This window comes from Ornithorhynchus anatinus, chromosome 3, assembly GCF_004115215.2.
Source record: "Ornithorhynchus anatinus isolate Pmale09 chromosome 3, mOrnAna1.pri.v4, whole genome shotgun sequence".
Lineage (NCBI taxonomy): Eukaryota > Metazoa > Chordata > Mammalia > Monotremata > Ornithorhynchidae > Ornithorhynchus > Ornithorhynchus anatinus.
In genome coordinates this window covers 81471667-81493886 of record NC_041730.1, presented here as the reverse complement: position 1 = coordinate 81493886, position 22220 = coordinate 81471667, and the positions used below count along the sequence as shown (strand labels likewise).

General features: G+C 45.1%; 1 protein-coding gene across 1 annotated transcript in view; it reads left to right on the top strand.

Annotated features, from left to right (window-relative positions):
* The window catches only part of BMPR1A (bone morphogenetic protein receptor type 1A), a 119406-nt gene extending 98349 nt beyond the window's left edge, over positions 1-21057 (top strand). Inside the window, exons 4-13 of the mRNA XM_029060344.2 lie at positions 3297-3459; positions 5636-5738; positions 8167-8263; positions 9365-9464; positions 10995-11139; positions 11705-11897; positions 13442-13739; positions 15543-15718; positions 16875-17005; positions 17159-21057. Coding sequence (XP_028916177.1) covers positions 3297-3459; positions 5636-5738; positions 8167-8263; positions 9365-9464; positions 10995-11139; positions 11705-11897; positions 13442-13739; positions 15543-15718; positions 16875-17005; positions 17159-17284 — 1532 coding nt within the window. The 3' untranslated portion in view covers positions 17285-21057. The remainder of the gene's footprint in view (positions 1-3296; positions 3460-5635; positions 5739-8166; positions 8264-9364; positions 9465-10994; positions 11140-11704; positions 11898-13441; positions 13740-15542; positions 15719-16874; positions 17006-17158) is intronic.
* The last annotated feature ends 1163 nt before the right edge of the window (positions 21058-22220 follow it).

Genomic DNA, 22220 nt, shown 5'->3' with positions numbered 1-22220 from the left:
AAATTCACATAAGCTTCCACTTAGGCTAGACTTTCCCGCTATCATTGGTCTAAATGATTCTTAATTTGACAAGTAGATAAATCAAATTAGAATACTAAATATTTTCCAGAACTCATGGGTCAGTTTTAGGTATGGTTCTTATTTTGAGCTACAGTTGGGGTCCTTGTTTTTTGAATTGGATCTGTGGGTACAGTATATTGACCTCCTTATTCTTTGGCCTGTGTATTTGGTGGTAATGAAAAGAAGGCTATGTTTGAGGTTCTGATATGCCATTATTTTTAAAGATCTTTTCTAAATTTGACTAGGCAGCTGAGGAACCCTATGGTGATTGGTATCTGAGAAACAGGCATAGTGAAAATATTCTCCCACTACATCTTAGATGTCACTTTCAGCCCCTCCCAAGCTAACTTTCTAAATGTGCCTCACTCTTGACTCTGCTTCAATTTTTCACCCTCATCAGCCCAGCCCCTTGCATGAAACTCCCACCCCTCCTTTAGACGCCCCCTAAAGTCACCCTCTCCAGTAGCCAGACCCCAATTTATGTCCACCTTTCCAATCAGTGTGGCTCAGTGGTTACAGCCCAAGTCTGGCAGTCATAAGGATGTGGATTCTAATCCACACTCTGCTGGGCAAGTCACTTAACTTCTCTGTGCCTCAGCTACGTCTTCTGCACAGTGAGGATGAGTGTGAGCCCCGTGTGGGACTGGGACCTGATTAACTTATATCAACCCCAATGCTTAAAACAGTGCTTGGCACAGAGTGAGCACTTAAGTATTATTATTATTATAGGTCATCTCATAAATTTGTAAGCCTCTCAAGGGCAGGCTCCATGCCTTTTACTATAGTTTGTTTCCCAAGCACCCACTTCACCGCCTTTGAAGCCATAGATGGTGTTGACTTGCAACAATCTGTGTCCTCCAAATGAAGTCTTGTTGGAGTCGCGGTAATAGTATTTATTGAGTGCCTACTGAATGCAACTTATTGGGCTAAGCGCCTAAGACGTACGACATGCACAAGACGCGTACCCTGCCCTTAAAGGGGGATTGCACTGTTTTGCCCTTCTGTTGATGAAATTTGAAGTCCTTTGATGGTCACATTTTGGAGCAGGCGCGGAGGTCATGTTTGGTATCCGTTTGCTGCTGGCAGGAGCCATGGTGCCTCTGAGGGCCATGAACTGCAAGTCTTTAAACTCCAGTGCGGCCAGTCAGTCAATTAATTAATCAGTGGTATTGAGTGCTTGATGTGTTCAGAGCCCTGTACTAAGCGCTTGGGAGAGTACAGTGATGCAATGCAGTTATTTGGTAGACATGGTAACATCGTTATCATTTGGTATTTAGTAAGTGCTGTGCATCATACGAAGCGTGGGTAAGCTATATGATTATCGGATTACACAGTCCGTCCCCAACCCTGGACTCCCAATGTAAGGCCTTTTGGTGGACTAAGCTAGGTTAACATTTTGCTGGAGAGAAGCAGTATTCGGGGCAAAGTCCCTTGACAAGAGCAGAGACTAGCCCTGAACGAACCTAAATTTCACAGCCCTACCTTGGTAGTTGAAAAAGCCAGTCGTGGCTCACCCGCTCCCAGCAACCCGCTCCTACTATCAAGAGCAGCCCCTGAAAACATCAGGTGGGTGGGGTAACAGCCATCCCAGCCCCTCTCAGAAAGCACCATCTTCCTAAAGAGGTGGCCTTCTTAAAACCCGTTAACTGACGCCGATGCCTTTAGGGGGAACCAGCCAAGTCCAGCCTGGACCCGATGCGATTTCCAGTCTCCCCGGGACCCAACCCGCAGGTTGGGTGAAGTCTGTGCAGCTCTCAGCTGCAGGATTGGCTGTAGTCTCTGTCAATCAATGGTATTTACTGAGGGCTTACCGTGTGTGCAGAGCACCATGCTAAGCACTTGGGAGAGTATACTACGACACAAGGAGGTTGATCCTCCTATACAGGATGTGGTTAGATTGTAGATCTGCAGTTTCGTGTTCTACTTTCCAGGGGAAATTCCCGTGTTGGAGTCAGACGCACCTCACAGATTGCAAACTGCAAATCGGAGATCTGCCGAAGGCCCATATGTGTAGTTCCGCTCAGTTGATATGAGATTTTCTCTCCCCGAGTGGAGTGCGCTCAGCTAGGCAACCTGTTTAGGACACTCGCCGTTTGCAGATACGAAGAAGCGACAAGGCCTAATGGATAGAGCATAGGCCTGGGAGTCTGAAGGACCTGGTTTCTAATCCCAGCTCTGCCACTTGTCTGCCCCATGGTTAACTTCTCCTCAGTCCCCTTATCTGTAAATTGGGGATAAAGACTGGGAATCCCAAATGGGACAGGGACTGAGTCCAACCTGATTTTAGCTTGTATCTTCCCCAGCTATTACAGTGCCTGGCACATAGTAACTGCTTAACAAATACCTTATAAAACAAAACACACACACACGCGCCACGCTTCAGGGGCTGCCCACCAAATCAATCAATAGTATTTTTCGAGTGCTTACTATACAGAGCACTGTAATAAGCACCTGGGAGAGTAAAATATAGCAGACTTGGTAGGCACATTCCCTGCCCACAACAGTGCAGCCTTGTTGGCCCGAAACATTTTTGCCTTGTAGTCCCGCTCACTCAGGGAGGAGGCCCCTAAGGGCCCAGGTTTTGGACACATTCCTCTAATTGGCCTTACCCAGCAACAGCCCTGCACAGATCTGTCCCTGACCCGCACGCACACATACACACACACACTCACTCTCCCCCCTGCCCTTTGGACATTTCCCAAGGTATCAGCCCCAAATGAAAAGTTCACCACGCAGGGAATTTCCAGATGATATCTAAGACCACCACGCTTGTGCTTTTGAACAGAGATTTCCAGTTGCCATGCTCAGTACGTTGGTGGGTTTGATCTCAGAGGCCCCTTGGCCCCCGGAGCACGATGGTATTCGAACAGCTGTCCTTCGGTGACATGCATTTCCTGGCAAGCTGGGTGGAATTGGAACCAGTGACCTTGAGATGAAAGGCACTGTATTGCGTGAGCAGGCCCCGGTGTGCTCCTTGTTCCTGGCCGGAGAAATGAAAGCAACTTGCATGACGAGTTTGTTCTACACAGGCTTGAGTAGGGACCTGTTGCTTTTACTCTTCAAAGCAGGAAACGCGGGATTTGGACGTGAGGGAGAAGGATAGCGAAGTGTGAACGGCCCACCCCACTACACTCTCCACAACTGGTGTTGGCTAGAAGCCTTTCCCTATCTTTGAAAGTAAAGGAGAAGACACTTTTCGGATAAGATTTTAAAATATCTCTTGTTTCTCTCCACAGGGCAGGACTTAGACAGCATGCTTCATGGCCCAGGAGCCAAGCCAGACCCTGACCAAAAGAAACCAGAAAATGGAGTAACCTTAGCCCCAGAGGACACCCTACCCTTCTTAAAGTGCCACTGTTCAGGACACTGCCCGGACGATGCTATTAATAACACGTGCATGTGAGTAAGGCCCTCAGAGTTGGGGAGAAGATGGGAGTTGTTCGCTGTAGGATCGGGGAAACATTTGCTCTAGTTTCGATGCTGGCCTAAGCGTTTGTTAGATAGTTTAATACCGTTGGAGTGTTTGTTTAATACGGGCATGTATATTACATTAACACACATAAATCCGAAACAGATTTGGGACTGTAACATTTAAGGAGGAAAGTGCAGGAGCGTCCTTCTCAGTTTGTCCCCGTGTTTGGTGGCTTCTGTTAAAGTTGTTACAGATCCCAGTATATAAAATCTAAATTTAATCACATTTACTTTCACAGGACTCTGTGGGTTTCTTAGAGTCTGTGTGGGTCTCTTGCGCAGAAGATGCCTTTTGGTCTCTAGTTTTGTGGTCAGTTTACCAGTGGTAGCATGAACCCTGGTTTGAGCAATTAGGATTTAAGCTGATGAAGGGTGATTTGGGGGAGAAGAAACCCACGGTCGTTTCTTGGCCTAATCTTGGTAGATGAGATCCAGTCTCCCACTCTCTGGATCCTTTCTCTTGGAACAGCAGATCTTTGAAACCTTTTATGATGCACTTTTCTGCAGTCGCATTCTTCAGGTGCACATCCTGCTTTTATTTCAGTCTTCCACGTGTTAAAATTTATTTTAACCAAGGCGGAGATGTACTTGCATGATTTTAATGCCAAGCAATTGTGCAAAGATCATTAAAAATCCATATTGTTTGAAATCGACTCAGAAAAGTATATTATTAGCTGGGACATGCATTTGCAGATAAACCTGCCATATAACAATTCAGTGAGACAAATACATAGCCTTGTGATTATCTTCTCCTAGGATGCATTTCTTGTTCAAGGTTTTTTGGCTGTTTTATAAACTATTGACTTTATAAGCAAGGCTTTTCCTATGATTCTCAGGAAACCAATTTTAGGGATATATAAGGAGCTTTTAGAACTTAATAACTGATGGGTAGCAGAGTTGTTGGTTTGCTCTAATTTCGTAGATCTGCTTTATCAAATCTAAAGAGGGATTAGGAGTTGCTTTAAAATTTCGGTTTTGTATTACATTGTATAGCGTTGCCCTCTGGTGGTAGCTTTTAGTGTTACTTTTCTTCCTTTTCCACCAACCCCTCCCGAAGTGCTCATTGCTCTTTTTCTATTTAAGTACAATTACTTGATAGTCAACAGATTATGAAAATTCCATTGTACTCCAGTATAAATTACCCTCGTATAAAGCTTTTCACTTAAAATTTAAAAAATGACTATCCGAAACCAATTTTTTTTTTTTAAGGACAATACTTCAAAAAAGTAATTAAATATATATAGGGCTGCCTTTATTCAGTCACTCATTTGGAGGTAGTGAGCTGTTGAACACTTACTGTGTGCAGAGCACTGTACTAAGCGCTTGGGAGAATACAATATAATAGAGATGGTAGATACTATCCTTGCCCTAGACTGTAAACTTGTCGTGTGCAGGGAATGTGTCTGTAACATTGTTATATTGTGCTCTCCCAAGTGCTTAGTACAGTTCTCTGCACACAGTAAGTGCTCAATAAATATTGTTGACTGAGTTACAGTCTAGAGGAGGAACTCTACACTTAATAAAGGAAAAAAAAATCACATTCAAATGAGGGAACAGTCACTCCTCATGTTTTTCATATGTCCATGATATGAACTCCTTCCGATTCCATTTTAAATACTCTGGTAATTTAGCTTTCTTTTTCTCATTCAACTTAACATTATTTTCTTGGCTTGGCTCACAAACTTTCATATATATAGCGTGTGTATAAATTTATAAATTGTGTAATAAATCTATTGCACAAATATAAATGCAGTCAAATATAAATGTTGTTTGGGGTCCAGTATTAACAAAACCCTTTTAAAGCATTAAGAACATGTATTTCACTAAGGTATGTTGTTGCATGATTGCATTCATACACTCCCCAGGTTTTGGCTAGGCTCGAGGGTAAATTTTGATTGGGAAAATTCATTTTCTCCTAAAAACTCTCGTTATTGCCATTCTCCTTGGAAAATACAGAATGCACTATGTTCCTCTTCCAATTATTTTAGACTCTCATCAGTAATGCCAATATAAAGATGACTCCAGTGGAGAAACTGTGTATTTAAAGATTCCACTTCTCAGTCATGTTAATCTCAATGATCACAACTTAATGTTTTCATTCCAGAACTAATGGGCACTGCTTTGCCATTATAGAAGAAGACGATCAGGGAGAAACCACGTTAGCTTCAGGTTGTATGAAGTATGAAGGTTCTGATTTTCAATGTAAGGTAAGAGCTACCAGCCACCCAGGAGGAATATTGTGCCGAAGTGAACTGATCTATGGCACAGGGCAGAAATGCCATAAGAGCCTCTGTGTTGCAAACTTATCTTAGTTGTATGAACAAAGATGTAAAAACAATAATAATGGTATTGACTAGTTACTCTGGGTCAAGCACCATACTAATCCCAGGAGTAGGTATAAGACAATCAAGATAATCAGATTGGACACAGTCCCTGTCCTATACAGGGTTGGTTCACAGTGAGGGAGAACAGGTAATAATAATAATGTTGGTATTTGTTAAGTGCTTACTATGTGCCAAGCACTGTTCTAAGCATTGGAGTAGATACAAAGTAATCAGGTTGTCCCGCGTAGGGCTCACAGTCTTCATCCCCATTTTATAGATATTTATTTTATACTCATTTAACAGATGAGGAAACTAAGGTAGAGGAGTGAAGTGACTTGCTCAAGTTGACTCAGCTGGCAAGTGGTAGGGCTGAGACTAGAACCCGGGTTCCCTGCCTTCCAGGCTCACTAAGCACGCTAAAGCTACAGTTTGTTGAAAAATGCATCGGGACATGAAGCGGACAGCCGTAGTTACTTGTAGTTTTAAATCACTTTCGTGGCTTTCTTTCATTACTCCCAAGTGTAAGTCAGTAATGTCCCATCCTCAGAGGTAGGTGTCCTCAGTTGGGATCTAACTCCACAGGTCCAAGAAGTGATGGAAATTGTGTCAGAGCTGAGATGGGCGAAGCCATCTATATGACGCCTCTAGCAGGAGGAGGTTTACCAATCACCATTAACTCAACTTCAGGATTTGGGAGGCTCAAACCTAAACTAAACCTAAGTTTTTACTGAAAATTTACTTTTTACAGAGCCCCAAAGCAATGGTTTGGGTTCATACAATAAAGTTGAAGTCCAGTTTCTTTCTTTCAAAGTGTTTACAATCTAATGGGGAAGCCAGGCAGCTATAGAAAGTGCAGTAGTAGGAGGAACGACAGTAAAAGCCAGGGTACAACAGATCAATTTATCAGCTGTATATATTGAGCACTTACTGTGTGCAGAGCACTGTACTAAGATCTTGGGAGAGGACAGCATAACAGATAAAAATGAGTACACAGCTCGCTCTGCTAGAACTTAAGTTTTCAGTACACACAATGAAAAAAAATTGGGAACATTCTTCCCACAATACATGACTGTGCTGGGCATCACATGATTCACAAGTCTGCACAGGTAGTTTCAGTGAAGAAGAAGGAACAGTTCTGTGCACATACGTGGCTTGGGTCGCAGCTTAATGCATCTCTGCTTCCCAGCCTCCAACTCAGTTTTTTCTACTATACTATACCAAACATCACTTTGTTTTTGTAGCTTTTCGTTATTTAATGCGGTGAAATCATGAGTGACAGGGAAGTGTAGTGTTCTGCTAGTGGTAGACATAGCAGTTCATAGGAATTTCTATTGAAAAATGTCATTTGTGGTGGTATCTGTGAGTCTTCTATCCATGTAAACCCTTCAATTCGCATGGAATCAGTTTTCCTAAAGCAGTAGGTTTTTCAAGAAAGCAACCTTCATGTTTTATAAGAAGTGGGAGTATTCAAGGAAAGAATGATTCAACCCGTGGAACACGGAGATAACTAAATGAGTTGGCTAAGGGTTACTGATCATTATTAAGTATTATTATTGACCCTTGTTACGCCTTTTCTTTTAAGCATAGTCCAGTACTAAGGACTGGGGAAAGGTGCCAGAGTATTCAGACGTTGTCCCTGGCTCATGGGAGGGTGGGGGGGACTAGCCATCGAAAAATACTGATATGGTGACATGACCAAGGATGTGGGGATTAAACAAGAAATGCCTCCTGGAGCAGGTAGTATTTTCAGAGGGCTTAGAGGGAAGGGAGGGATTTGGTCTGGTGGACTGACAGAGGGTTGAGGTCCATGTGTTGATGAGAGTCATGTGGCCTTAGATGGTTGTTTAAAGAAGTTGACCACCACTCATTACTAGGTGGTCGCAGAAAGTAGCCCCTAGTAGAACTGCTCTAACACCATTTCAAATCTTGGAAATATTTATAAAATGTGCTTGAGGGTAAGTAGTATTAACTTGTTCGAGGCAAGAAAAATGATCCTTTAGCCACCAAACTTTTCGAGTGGAAAGTAGTTTTAAACCTCTTCTTGATTTTCTTTTTTAATTCTACACTGTTGCGAGGAAAAAATCATTTTAGCACAAATAAGCTTATTTTTCTATTGGGCTTCCATGCCAGGCTCTTTATTATTACTAAAACAAACTGATTTTACCCAGCCAGATTTTGAAAGTCCGCATTACTGATGACTGTTGGAAGTACTTAAATTGCAAATATAAAATCTGTCAACTCTTATGATTTGAGCCCGTTAAAACCTTGCCAACTTCTTTCCCCACCCTTTTCCTCCCTCCCCTATTTCTAGGATTCACCAAAAGCCCAATTCCGGAGGACAATTGAATGCTGCCGGACAAATTTATGTAACCAGTATTTACAGCCAACACTACCCCCTGTTATTATAGGTAGGTTCATTGAGTAATAAAAGGCTAACGCTTCTCAAACACAATGAAATATCCAGTTCCTGGTAGTCAGTAGCCTACCTTAGAATCGTGTATTGCATGGTGATTTTGTGCCCAAAAGGAGGTCCCTGTCTTTGGCAATTTTATTAGGTGAGACACACAGAAGGTATATTGTGATACAGTAGGACATGCCAACAGTGTTAGATTGTGTAATTTTCAACTCTGGTGGCCCCCAGCTCCCCACTGTGGCCACCAGGTGGGTTTCCTGGGCTGCTGTTCTGATCAAGGGTAGCAGAACTGCACAGGTTTGCCTAGAGGGGAGAGGGGTGAAGGGGTGGTGGTGGTTGGGAGCAAGAGCTCTCCAGTGTGGGGAAGGAGAGGGGAGGCCTAGCCCCAGGTTCTGGGTCTCAAGGACTAAAGCTGGGGCTCTGGGATCATGCTCGGGAAGAAGTCCAGGAAGCAGCAGCATCAATGTCAAAAAAGTATGAATCAATTTTGACAGCTTGCAAGTACTTTACTGAGTTATGGGGTTTGGAATTTTTGTTTTTGTTCTTGTTTTCGTATGCACGTGTGTTGGGGGGCATTTTGGGTTCATTTTGGGTGTGTTCGTGTTGTATCACAGGGTAATATTCTCAAGGGCAGTTCAAAATACCGTATTTTCTCACAAAATTGCCTCCCTGCATAATTTCTTCTGACCCTGATTTTTGAGAAGGAAAAAAAGGTGATTTTTGTGAGAAGTGATTGAAAATTAGGAAGGAGAGAAGTGTCAAAACAGGAGAGTATTCCTTCTGGTTCAGGCATACACAAAGGGAAGGAGTTTGTTCATCAAGATCTGTGAGAAGTCCCTGGGTTACCTTTGTACCATCTCCCCTCCTTCCTTTTTTTTTCCCTTCCATTTTTCTCCTGCTCTGCGTCTTGTACCACACCTCATAATAACACGTTCCCTCTTTTGGGGTTTGCAGATATGCAAAAAAAGGTGGGGGAAGTATGCAAGTATACAGTAGCCCTTTTTGTGTAATGGTCATATTAGTGTGAAAACAGAGTTTTGTGCTTGTCCTTGACATCTTGAAATGTCTCTAATTTCTTTTCATGGTTTTGAAATAGGTCCATTTTTTGATGGCAGTGTTCGTTGGCTGGCTGTCCTTGTTTCTATGGCGGTCTGCATAATTGCTATGATCATCTTCTTCAGCTGCTTTTGTTACAAGTAAGGGCACACCTGGTTTTGTCTGAGAAGTATTATTCCCATACTACATTAGGGATACTACTTTGGAGTATTAGCATGATTTAAATGAGATTTTTTTTTATACTTAAACTTTGAGGGGCCAGGGGGAACTAAGTTTTAAATGGAAGAAAATCCTTCTCCCTGTCCGATAAAGAAGAGTTCAGTTCTCTGCCATTTGAGAAGAATTGTCTCCCAATTTTCATGAGTTGCAACTCCTTAGGTCTGAATTTATACATTTTCCCAGAGAAGCCAAACCTAGTTGAAATCTGTGGCCATTTTAGCTAGGATTGGATTTCATTTAACCACGGGAGAGTGATGTTTTTCATCCTTTTTTAAAAATATTGCTATTTTTCCCAAAAATTTACTTTTTAACTTACCAGAGCCCTGTATTTATCCATGTTGCTTATTTATCTATAAATTCATAATTTAAAATGTACTTTCTAATTTTGCCCCCAACAAACTAGTATTTCTAGTATTTGACCCCATTTCCTTCTCTGAGAAATATGCAAAGTGCCATTGGGAGTCAATGGAGAGGTAAAACAAAACGACCTCCATGGACAAAGGCTCAAAGAATTGAAGTGATCTGCCACTGAGAAGGAAAGGGAATGAGGTGGCTTAACAGTGGCTGTCAAGTTTTAGGCCAGAGAGTCAGTCAGTCAGTTGTATTTATTGAGCACTTACTATGTTCAGAGCACTGGGAGAGTAAAATATAACAATATAACACACATTGCCTGCCCACAATGAGCTTAAGGTCTAGGATGTGGGGGAGAAAGACATTAATATAAATAAATTACAGGTATGTACATGAATGCTGTGGGGCCGGGAGGGGGAATGAATAAAGGGAGGAAGTCAGAGTGACTTAACCAGGAAAGGCCTCTTGGAGAAAAAGGCTTTATAGAGGGGGGGGAGTCATTGTCTGTCAGCTAGGAGGGAGGGGATTGCAGGCCAGAGGCAGGGCATAGGTGAGAGAAAGTGAGCTTAGGCTGTAGTAGGAGGTAGAGTTTCTGGGGGCCTGGTTGGATCCACTCATGGGATTGAGCCAAAGCCGAATGTTCCTAGGTGCTGCTGGCCATGTGTGGTCACCTAGTACGTGTACAGTCATCACTTGGGCTCCTGGCACAACTGTCTCAACAACATGTGGGGTCTTGGCGCCTGAATGCAACCACTGCCTGTGCCCAGCAGCACCCCTTAAGGGTATGGTCTGGACCCACTTGAGGCTTGGCCTTGCCATTCCCACTACCCACTTGGGGCCCACAGGCAGCAGGGTGGCGGAGCTGGCCCTCAGCTGCCTGCTGGGGTCGTGCATCCAGCACAGGAGGATTGAGTTAGGCAAAAGAAAGAAGTATGCCCAGTTTAAGTCCAGGAATGGATTACTGAGGGAGACTCTGGAATAAGACTCCGTGGGGCAGGGTAGACGTGGCCCTGTAGGCTGGGCTGGGCCTCCGAAGCCCCCTCACTGGTGAGTTTGCATTGAAAGTTGTAAATTTAGAACTGTGGGCTTTCCCCTCACAGGCATTACTGCAAGAGGATAGCAAGCCGACGGCGGTACAATCGCGATCTGGAACAGGATGAAGCATTCATTCCCGTAGGGGAGTCGTTGAAAGATCTTATCGATCAGTCACAGAGTTCTGGCAGTGGATCTGGGCTCCCTCTCCTGGTAAATATCGTCCAGCTAGCTTCCCCCTCCCCCCCCGGCCCAAAGCAGTGGTTTTTATGCCAAGATGTGGAACTACATACAACCCAGGTGTTTGTTGAAACAGAGCAAGAGGAAGTATTTCAGAATTTTTAGGAGTTTGTTCTCCGAGGAATTTATCCAGTGGCATACAAAGCCCTGTGATATCATTCCTTGTGGCAGCTTTTTCTGTTCAGTCGCTATTGGTAGCATTGAGCAACCAGTCATAACTTTTTATTCCCTTCTGTGACTGATTTTTTAAAAATTTTCCTTGTCCGTCCTAGCAAATGCCGATGTGTCACTGCATTGGAACAATGAAAAGGAACTTGAAAGTCCGTCTCACTAATCCATCAGCTTTTCCATCAGGATTTCAGGGTTGATTACACATTTCTTGTTGTGTTTCTGATGGTGACTTTAACAAACTCTCCGAAGCCCCCCCAGACCAGCAAACCCAGTTCTGGTCGGGAAAGATCTCATACTTGAATGGTTGGTCAGGGGAGATCAGGTTTGTTCCAGCAAGAGACTAGAACTCTGTTCTTTCCCCATCCAGGTCCAGCGAACTATTGCCAAACAGATTCAGATGGTGCGGCAGGTTGGAAAAGGCCGCTATGGAGAGGTGTGGATGGGTAAATGGCGAGGGGAAAAAGTGGCAGTCAAAGTCTTCTTCACCACCGAGGAAGCCAGCTGGTTCCGGGAAACCGAGATCTATCAGACCGTCCTGATGCGTCATGAAAATATACTTGGTGAGCAGACGCTTGGCCTAAAGGCTCTAAAGAGAGCAGGATTTTCCTCAAACACAAGTCAGACATACCTGGTTTGCATATTAAATGTCCAGAAAGAGGGGTGTGGGACAGCTCCCAATTTTCAACTGGCCCTGGCGTTTTGACTTTCTCTTACACTGTAGCAACAATCTAGTACTAGAATCTATCTGAGGGCCCACTTGATGCAGTATAATATATTAGGTGCTTGGGAAGTACAGAAGGACGAAGCCCTCTCTGTCTTCCCTGACCTACAATTAAGTTTAGGGCAGAGTTGGGAGTGGTCAGGGTGGGTCTTGCCAAACTGAACACTGCGTAGTTGGCTGAAAGTCAACTACCTCTTTCCCCAGAGCCTCTCCACCTATTGTTCAAGAAAAGCCCAGAGTCCATTGGAACTTAGTGCTCAGTTTATTTTCTAAGCAGCTGAATGTGGCTGTCACCCGAGGTTGCGTTTTGGCTTAGTCTCATCCCCGCTTTTCCGCTCACAAGTTCCTCTCAGTCTCATTTGGGCTGATTGGGCTTCCCTTGGCTTGGGCTGCCTGCCTTTTTTCTTAATGCTGTACTTTCAGCAGAGCAGGCTGCCTACCCACTGAGCAAAGTCCACTTGCTGTTAGCAGTTGCGAGGCTTATCTTTTGAGCTCTTTGTGGCCTTATTTGGACATAGTATGACTTAGTGGAAAGAGCGCGGACCATGGAATCAAGATCCCCAGATTCTAATCTTGGCTCTACTACTAGTCCGACATGTGAATATGAGCAAATCACTAACTTCTCGGCCTCAGTTTCTTCATCTTTAAAGTGGGGGTAAAAGACTTCTCTTAGATTTTGGGCCTCACGTGGGCTAGGGTTTGGGTCTGCTCTGGTATCCTGTTTTTAATAATAATAATAATGATGGCATTTATTTAGCACTTACTATGTGCCAAGCACTATTCTAAGCGCTGTGGGGGATAGAAGGTTATCAGGTTGTCCTACATGGGGCTCACAGTCTTAATCCCCATTTTACAGATGAGGTAACTGAGGCCCAGAGAAGTTAAGTGACTTGCTCAAAGTCACACAGCTGACAAGTGGCAGAGTCGGAATTAGAACCCATGATCTCTGACTCCCAGGCCCAGGCTCTTTCCACTGAACCATACTGCTTCTGTACACAGGGAGCTCTTAATAGATACTGTAGTATTAATAATTTTGTTCAATCCTTTCATTCTTTACGGTCTTTGAAACAAGAGGCACCACAATGGCAGCGAGTGAAACTCTTAGGCTGGTGCTTTTTTCCATCACGGTCGCGTAACTCAGTGGTGATATTTTGGCATAGTCATAATTTCCTTTTAATCTAGACATGCAGAGCTCTGTGTGTGATTGGAAGTTCATTAGTCGGTCACAGCTTGGAGAAAGCCAACTGAGTGGGTCGGTCTGCTTATTCTCTGGGAGTTGCTCCTGGGGTGATGGCAAGGTTTGAGGGAACGCACACTGGAAGGCGCATGGCCCTTCTAACCATAAAATTTGTCATTCTTCCTCCTGCCTTTTGAACTGGACAGGTTTTATAGCCGCCGATATTAAAGGCACAGGCTCGTGGACTCAGCTCTATCTGATTACCGATTACCATGAGAACGGCTCTTTATATGACTTCCTCAAGTGTGCCACCCTGGACAACAGGGCCCTCCTCAAGCTGGCTTACTCGGCAGCCTGCGGCCTGTGCCACCTCCACACGGAAATCTACGGCACCCAAGGGAAGCCCGCCATCGCTCACCGGGATCTCAAGAGTAAAAATATCCTGATCAAGAAGAACGGAAGCTGCTGTATTGCCGACCTGGGCCTGGCTGTGAAATTTAACAGGTGAGGGGGCCGGGTCCCTGGGCCACGGTCCCTGGGCGGGCTTTCTCCTAGAAGTCCTGACCTCCCTGCTGAACGGGGCCTGTGGTGTGGAATGGGGCAGGAACGCAGGGTGAATCCTCAGGGGTCCCGGGAGCCAGAAGAGTGTGGAAGGAGGTTCAGAACACAGCAGGCATGAGTTACCCTGACCTGCTCCCTTCATTCATCTTCCCTCCCATCCCCTAAGCAGTGTGGCTTAGTGGAAAAAGCACGAGCTTGGGAGTCAGAGGTCATGGGTTCTAATTCCAGCTCCGCCACTAGTCTGCTGTGTGACTTTGGGGAAGCCACATAACTTCTCTATGCCTCAGTTACCTCATCTGTAAAATGGGGATTGAGACTGCGAGCCCCTCGTGGGACAACCGGATTAACTTGTAACTACCCCAGTGCTTAGAACAGTGCTTGGCACATAGTAATTGCTTAACAGATGGCATCATTATTATCATTATTATTATCCCCACAGCATACATATATATTGGCAATTTATTTTTATATATATATATATATATATTAATGTCTGTCTACCCTTCTAGACTGTGAGCTCCTTGTGGGCAGGAAGTGTGTTGTTACATTGTACTCTCCCAAGCGGGTAGTATAGTGCTTTGCACACAGTAAGCGTTCAATAAATATGAATGAATGAAGGTACTGTAGTCATAAGTCCCTTCCCTACTGCCCTGACAACTGCTTCATTTACAGGATCCCTAGTGGAAAGAGCACAGGCCTAGGAGTCCTCAGAGGACTGAGTTCTAATCCTGGCTCTGCCAGTTGTCTGCTAGGTGACCTTGTGCAAGTCACTTCCCTTCTCTGCACTTCAGTTTCCTCTTCTGTGAAATGGGGCTTCAATATCTATCCTCTAGACTGTGAGCTTGTTGTGGACAGGGAACGTGTCTACCAACTGTTATATTTTCCCAAGTGCTTAGTACATTGCTCTGCACACAGTAAGCACTCACTAAGTATGACTGAATGGCTGAAGTTTGGATCAGTCAAAAGGCCTCCTCTGGTCCTGGAATAAAAACTGGGGAAGATTTATAAAGTAAGGGGAGAATGAGGAGGGTAGGGTGACAAGCAGTTAAGAGATTTCTTTTATGGGGGAGAGGGCCATGATGACATTCCTTTTTAATTACTTTAGCACAACAGGATTACTGAGCACCCCTCGGGTACAATGGCTCTTTACCAAGCGCTTAGTTCTAATTCACAGATTAAAACCACTTTTTCTGATTAGTTGTCTCCATTAAGTGGAATTGCTCTGGTTTCCAGGCAGCCTTGCCCTCACCACAACGATCATGCTTCCATTTCACATTTTCTTGATACCCCACGGGGGGCATTTATTTATCTATTTATACTAATGTCTGTTCACCACTCCCCAAGACTGTGAGCTCTTCGTGGGCAGGAATGTGTCTGCTACATTGTGCTTTCCCAAGTGCATAGTACGGTGCTTGGCACACAATAAGTGCTCAATAAATACGATTGAATGAAAGGACAGGCAGCCAGGAATCTTCCTGCTCAAAGAGCAATTTTTTCTCCCACCCGACCCCCATCGGAGTCAGGCGTGGGCCTGACACAGTTGCAGGGATGGGGGGTGGTCACCTTCCCTCTGTGACTCCAGCGATGCAAGGGGAGAAACAACTTGAATGGACTATGGGTTGACCTGTGAAAGAGAACCGTGAGAGGAGAGCCCATTTTTCTGTACAATCACTGCGTCGTCTTTATCTTTATTGTAAACAAGGGACTAGAATGCTCACTCACTTGTCTGGTTATCTCTTTTTCCAGTGACACAAATGAAGTGGATGTCCCCTTGAATACCAGAGTGGGAACGAAGCGCTATATGGCCCCAGAAGTGCTAGACGAAAGCCTGAACAAAAACCATTTTCAGCCGTACATCATGGCTGACATCTACAGCTTTGGCCTGATCATTTGGGAAATGGCCCGGCGCTGTATCACAGGAGGTAGGCGTTTGGAGTCTGGGTTTTTAATGGGTTTGAATAGTACAGTTTTTAAAGAACGGCGCCCAAGACGAATGTGGTATGATGTGAACGTCTCGTCCGACTTCTGTGCAAGAGAAATGAATCGATCCGCTGTAGCAGAAACCACCCCCAAGCGGATGGAGGGTTCGGAGTTCTTGGTTCCAATGAGTCACTCTTTCTGTTTGCGTAGCCTCTGGGAATCCTGGCAAAATCTGGTTTTACACACCAGCCAGGGCTGAGGGGAAGACTCTCTCTGAAGAGTCTGGGTGGGATGATACTGTGAAATTGAAAGTGATGGTCTTCGCTAAGGCCGGTCAACACCCAAGAGGGGTTGCCCTCTTTTAGACAGTGTAGGCCATCAGTTCAGACACTTGAATGCCAGATTGGGTGTTTGGCCCAGGATTCTTAGGGGTCACAGTGTAAGTCCTAGCCCCTTGGTTTCAGGCCACGTGTTTGAATCACCCTGACTCTTCAGCGTTGTTTAAGCACATTTGAAGAGGGCCCAGCCCCACTGAAGAATGAGTGCTTGGGTGGCACTGGGCTCAGCTCAGTGGGAGAGGGACTTTTGCAAACCGATGAGTGCTCTAAAAGGACTGTGTTCTCCTGGGACAAGGAAGATGGGTCTGGAAATCTGGGAGGAAGTGACAGGAAATCCTCAGAGGCCTTGCAGGAAGGAGATGGTTGCAGATTTGTTTCTGAAGAGAATGAATATAATCCCCAGAAAGCCCAGTATTTACCCAGCCCAGAAGCTGAATCCCCATTGTACTGCTAGTGTGTGTTCACAGAGGGCTAAGGGAGTGATCCTGCCACAAGCTATAATTGCTGTGGGGTGGGATCCACCTGGGTTATCAGGGCCAACTTCTGCAGTCAACTGTCTTTCTGTTCTCAGCTTCCCCCTTGCTTCTCCTTTCTCTCAGGTTGGAAAGGTGCAGATGACTAAAGCACGCACCCCTCACCCTCCGACCTTATCACCTAGTGGGGCCCAGGGTCTTTGGACACCCTCAAGCTTTCTCCCCCGGTCTTGGCGGGGTGGTTGGGGTGGAGGACCTCAGGACCTGTACCCTTTTATAGTCGCCTGGCCGGGTTTTCTTTACAGACATTAGTCGTGTTCACCCTGACCCCGTTTTCTTCTTTCCAGGTATAGTGGAAGATTACCAACTGCCATACTACAACATGGTGCCGAACGACCCGTCTTACGAGGATATGCGCGAGGTGGTGTGTGTCAAGCGTTTGCGCCCAGTGGTGTCTAACAGATGGAACAGCGATGAAGTAAGTCAGAGGGCAGTCAGATCGTCACCCTTGATTTCAAATCACTCAAGGCGACGACCCGGAAAACGCCAAACGTTTGGGAGGATTTGGGAGATCGAGTCAACTGTTTTGCCTCAGTCTTTTTGTTTTCTTTCCTTTCTTCTGCCTTTTCAGTGCCTCCGAGCAATACTGAAGCTAATGTCCGAATGCTGGGCCCACAACCCCGCTTCTAGGTTGACCGCTTTGAGAATTAAGAAGACACTCGCCAAGATGGTTGAATCCCAAGATGTCAAGATTTGACAACAGAGTCCCACGGAAGGGCCACCCGCATTAGACACCCGGGGTGTCGTCGCCCAGGCGACGGGGGGTTGGAGGTGGGACGACGAGAAGCCCACCTGGTTTTTTGCAGACCCTTCCCTCACCGCATCTTTAAAGGCTGCTAATATTCACCCATTTGGTACTCTATAGAATATGATGCTGGGAACTTTTGGTCACTCCATGCTCCATTTGTGGACAGCTTTGTCTGAAGTAGGTTTCCTTTTTTGGGGGTGGGGCGCGGGGTGGGGGAGGTTATGAGTGGAATCGAGGCTTCAGTCGCTGCAACTCTGGGTACTAAATTGCGTGTTTGGATAATGGTGCTTTCTGTGAAAGCCTATAGAAGATAAATGATTTCAGCAGAGATGGAGAACTACAAACTTCTGCCTTCTACCCGATAAAACGTAGTGCACATGTACTATGCCTTTGGGAAACAGCTTTAGATAATGAATCTGTTTTGAAACACTACTCATCTTTCCCTTTTTCCTTTAAGCAATGCATTGTTTTTCAATATTGTGCAGATTTATTTGTGTGTGTGTGTGTGTGTGTGTGTGTGTGTGTGCCTGCGTGTGCGCCAGGATTTCTCTGCTGCCATTTATGCCAGATGAGAAACTGTTTATAAATGCACAAGAAGATTTGGGATTTGTTTCTATCGCAATATCCGGCTAGGACCGGCCGGTCACGTGAAGCCATGTAACTTGCAGGAGAAATATGCTTTCCCCACTGACCTCACTGCTATCATTGTTTGAACAAGTCAAGTTGCCATCAGTTGAAGGCCAAGAGAAGTTAAAGTGGTTTCTCACACGCTCTGTCTTGGATCGAAGTCCAGTCATCTTGTGTGCAAGGGGCAGGAGAAGCGTGTTCTCTGACATTAGAAACACCCGATGGCAGGGTCCTGCTGAAGACGGAACGTATCCCTGGAGTGACAAAGCCTATTTGAAAGCAGTTTAAAGTGCCTATAACTTTGTTTGGTAAACCTCATTCTTGATCACTTTGAAAGGGAAAGTTGTATATTGTGCATAATGTGCTGTATTTGCAGAATGCCTGTCTCCACATCATTGACGTACAGGTGTGTATACACATAGATGCGGTTATGTGATTGTATTATATAGTGTGTGTATACACATAGATGCGTGTGTGTACACACACACATACACACACTCGTACCACAGTCACTACTCATTGTACTTCCTGGCCCAGACTTCCAGAAAAAAACCCGTAGAGGATTAAAAGATACAGTGTCTTAAGAGTTACGCCAGATTTTCAGAATTAAAACTAGGATGAAGCCGATGAATAGATCAGCTCTAGGACTCTGTTCTGTTCAGAAGTACACGTGAGCAGCAACTACTTGCAACAGTACATGCCACTAAAGTCTTCTCCTAAACCAAGATGCTAATGGGTAATGTGTACTTTAAGAATTTGCCGAAAATTACTAATTATACTATAATTCTCTAACCAGTGTTTGGTGGTATATTTTGAATAATTTCTACTCCATAATTTTTAAAGAGGCAAAGAACTGCAGCATTTTTCTCTTCTGTCACAGTATATAAATTTTGTTTCACAGAAATTCTACTTTTTTAAAGAAAGCTAGTTGTTTTAAGGGACATGTCTGCTTTTACAACTCACTACACATGAATTCTGACTGAATCGGGGTGCTTCAAGCTAAGTTTTCTGTTTACTACAGGCACTCCGTAAGATAACAGCGACACTGTGCCACAAAAATACTCATGGGTCTTTTTTAATTTTTTTAAATTTAAATTAAAAAAGCACCATCCCATGTTTTGCCAATAAACGAAGGTCAGAATCGGCAGTTATTTCTCTGCTTGCCATTTTCTTACCGGTAACCAGAAAGCCTATAGTGGTTGACGTGAGTTTAAGGGTCCTCTACCAGTGAAGATGTAAAGTGTCTTTATGCAAAAACATCCCTTGAGTTTGCTCCCTCAAGATATCCTGAGATATACTGAGTTTAGCAATTCCCTAATCTTCAATGCTATGGGAATTGAATAGCTTTTTCATTTGGGACTTTATTTGGCCCAAACCAGCCAGGGAATTGGTTATTATTTTTTTTAATTTAACCAATGGCTCTTCTTTCAAGTTATGTCATTTGACATCTTAATAAAACAAAAAAAAATTGAGGGGAGCATCTTCTCAGCTATATTTTCACTTCAGGCTTTGCAAAGCAAAAATAAGAGCATGTAAATACCAAACGATCATACCAATTTAAAAAAATGATTTTTAAGGCAGTGAGTGGAAAATATTTGTAAATATAAATGTAGCCTTTAAGCGTAAGTAAAGCCTTATTGGGAAACTGTGATCTTTAAAAATAAATGCGTGGAGGGCCCCTGCCCCGTTTTTTGTTGGTTTAGCGACTGCTGGTCGTCCAGTTTAAGAAGTACTGGCAGGCCAGCGAAGGGTGTAGCATAGAGCTCCAGATCTGCTCCATGGAAGCTAGTTCTCTATCCTTTTCTTCAAGTTTTGTTGCCTCATGATTGTCCATCCAGTTGACCGGCCTGCATCTTGAGTTAATCTTCGTATAATCGATTACTTTGCTAATCTGTTAGAAGAACAATATTTCTGGGAGCGAAAGCACACCTGACCTTTGTATTGTACCTGTTGGTTTTCACTAAGCTTGTCCTCTCTCTTTTTTCGATCGAACAAAATTCCTGAAACGAAACAGCAGAATCTGACTTGGCCGGTGCCTGGTGAACATCTTTTGCGTTACTCATCTTCCTCCTAGATTGTCTTCTCTTGTCAGGGATGAATTCTTTCGGAAGTTTAAAAATGATTCGAAACTGGCAGGAGTGAACGGTGTGCCTGATGTGCCAGATTTTTATTGTGACATATTCAGCGTCTTTATTTTGATTTTCCAGATGCTAACTTGGTTTGAAAGCAAAAATCCCCTATCAGGTGTTCCTTTCAATTGGCTTAGAATCGCATCCTAGGGCGTTCAATTCAGAGCCCAGGCACTCGCTCAAGGATTCCACCCTGGGACAAAAGTTGCCTCAACCATGTTTATTTTTCAGACTGTGGTGGAAGTGGTCTTCAGTGGTTCCTACAACTGGGGTAGTAAAAATGATTCGTTTATTTTTTTTTAATGGCCTTTTGTATTGACTGTAAGTATGTTTAAAGGGAAAGGTGATATTTATCATCCGCTTTAATTAGATATGGAAATACCAACGAGCAGTTCTCCTGCTGGCTCAGTGCTGCTGTAAGAAATCACCCGGATCGCGAACCGGGAGAGAGGTGACCCATTTGGTGGAAGAACTAATTCCGTGAGCCGGGCAGGGTGGAGGCGAGATGCAGAGCCTCGGTTTGAAGGGCCTCTCGAGAAGCGGGGTAACTTCTTGTTTCGGCTAGACGGGCGCTGTCATTTCGGGGAGCTTTTGGCCGGTCTTCCCAGGGACCCCAGAGTATGGTTCTGGAAGCCCATCTGGGGAGTTTGGTTCTCGTTATGCCCACCCCTCCCCGTCCCCTCCCAGTGAAAATGTAGTATATTGTATAAAAGGAAAATAACATTGTAGTTAATGTAGAGGCCCTGTAAATAGAAACTGAAAGAAGGGTAAAAACAAGCAGTAGGAATACACTGTTGTTATATACCAGAAGTGTAGAGTAATCTTTTAAAATGTAATACACTAAATGTATTTTGTACAGCATCTGGTTTAAAAGGTGCCTTATTAAGTTTACCATGAATCGCTTTGTTCTGTACACAGATTATGTCCAATGTATCATTTTTAAGTAAATAACCTTATTTTAGTATACATCTTGCAGTGTGTTCTGTGCGTGTCGGGGTGCCGTTTTCCCCGAGTCGTGGAGCGGAGCGGTCGGATTCGCCCCCTCGGACCCAGGGAGCCCACAGATAGCACCCCCGCGAGGCCGGCGTCGCACGGGCTCCCGGCTGTGAGGGCCGAGCCTTGTGCAACCCAGGGAGGGCGACCAAGCCCTGGCCCACGGTGCTCCCGCACTAAACGTCCAGGGCCCCGTTGCCCCTGCACTCCTGGCAAAGAGCCTGCACCCACGGCGTCCTTCCGTACGACGCTACAGGCGTGGGTGCTGCTATGACCTGTTCTAGGAATAAAAGGGGAGAGGCACAATCCACAGTGGATGGTTCTGCTATACCCCCATCTGGAGCCCTCTCCTGTAACACCCCCCTTCTCTGCCTCACTCTGCCGTGTGACCCACAGGGATTCCCTCCTTCAGTGATGCCCCTGCCATAGCTTCCCGTCGCCCTCCTGACAGCCCCTTCCCAAGGCACTTGATCTCTCCCCAGAGGGTCCCTAATTCCGGGTGGGGGGAGGATGAGAGGCTTCTGGGCCTTCCCCTCCCCATGCCCATAGGAGCTGCTAGTTCCCCGGGCCGTCCCGGGAGTTCTGGGATTCCTCAGTCATTGCTGAGCAGCTGGACTGACCTGCTCCCTGGGCCTGGTCAGTCTGGACGAGGGTCACGAGGAAGATGGAGAGAAGGAGGGAGAGAGGGTGAGGGCTTGTTATGGGAGTTTCTTTCCTCCTTGAGGAATGGATGGTACTGATGTCTGAATTATTGTTCACTCTGTGTGCACGGGATTGTTTTGCTTTTGTTTTATGGTTAAGTGCTTACCGTGTCACAAATATGTTCTAAGCACTAGGGAAGGTACAAGTTAATGAGGTCGGGCTCAGTTCCTGTCCCACGTGGGGCTCTTGGGGTTAATAAGGAGGGAGAACAGATATTGAATCCCCGTTTTACTGTAGAGGAAAACGAGGCATAGACAAGTCAAGTGACTTGCCCAGGGTCACACAGCAAGCAGGTGGCTCAGAGCTGGGATTACAGCCCAGATGCCCTGCCTCCCTGGCCCATGCTCTTTCCACTAGGCCATGCCGAATGGGGAGGGCTGAGAGGCTGGGGGAAATGTCTGTAGCCTTGGCTCTGGCTAGGAAGAGGAGAGCCT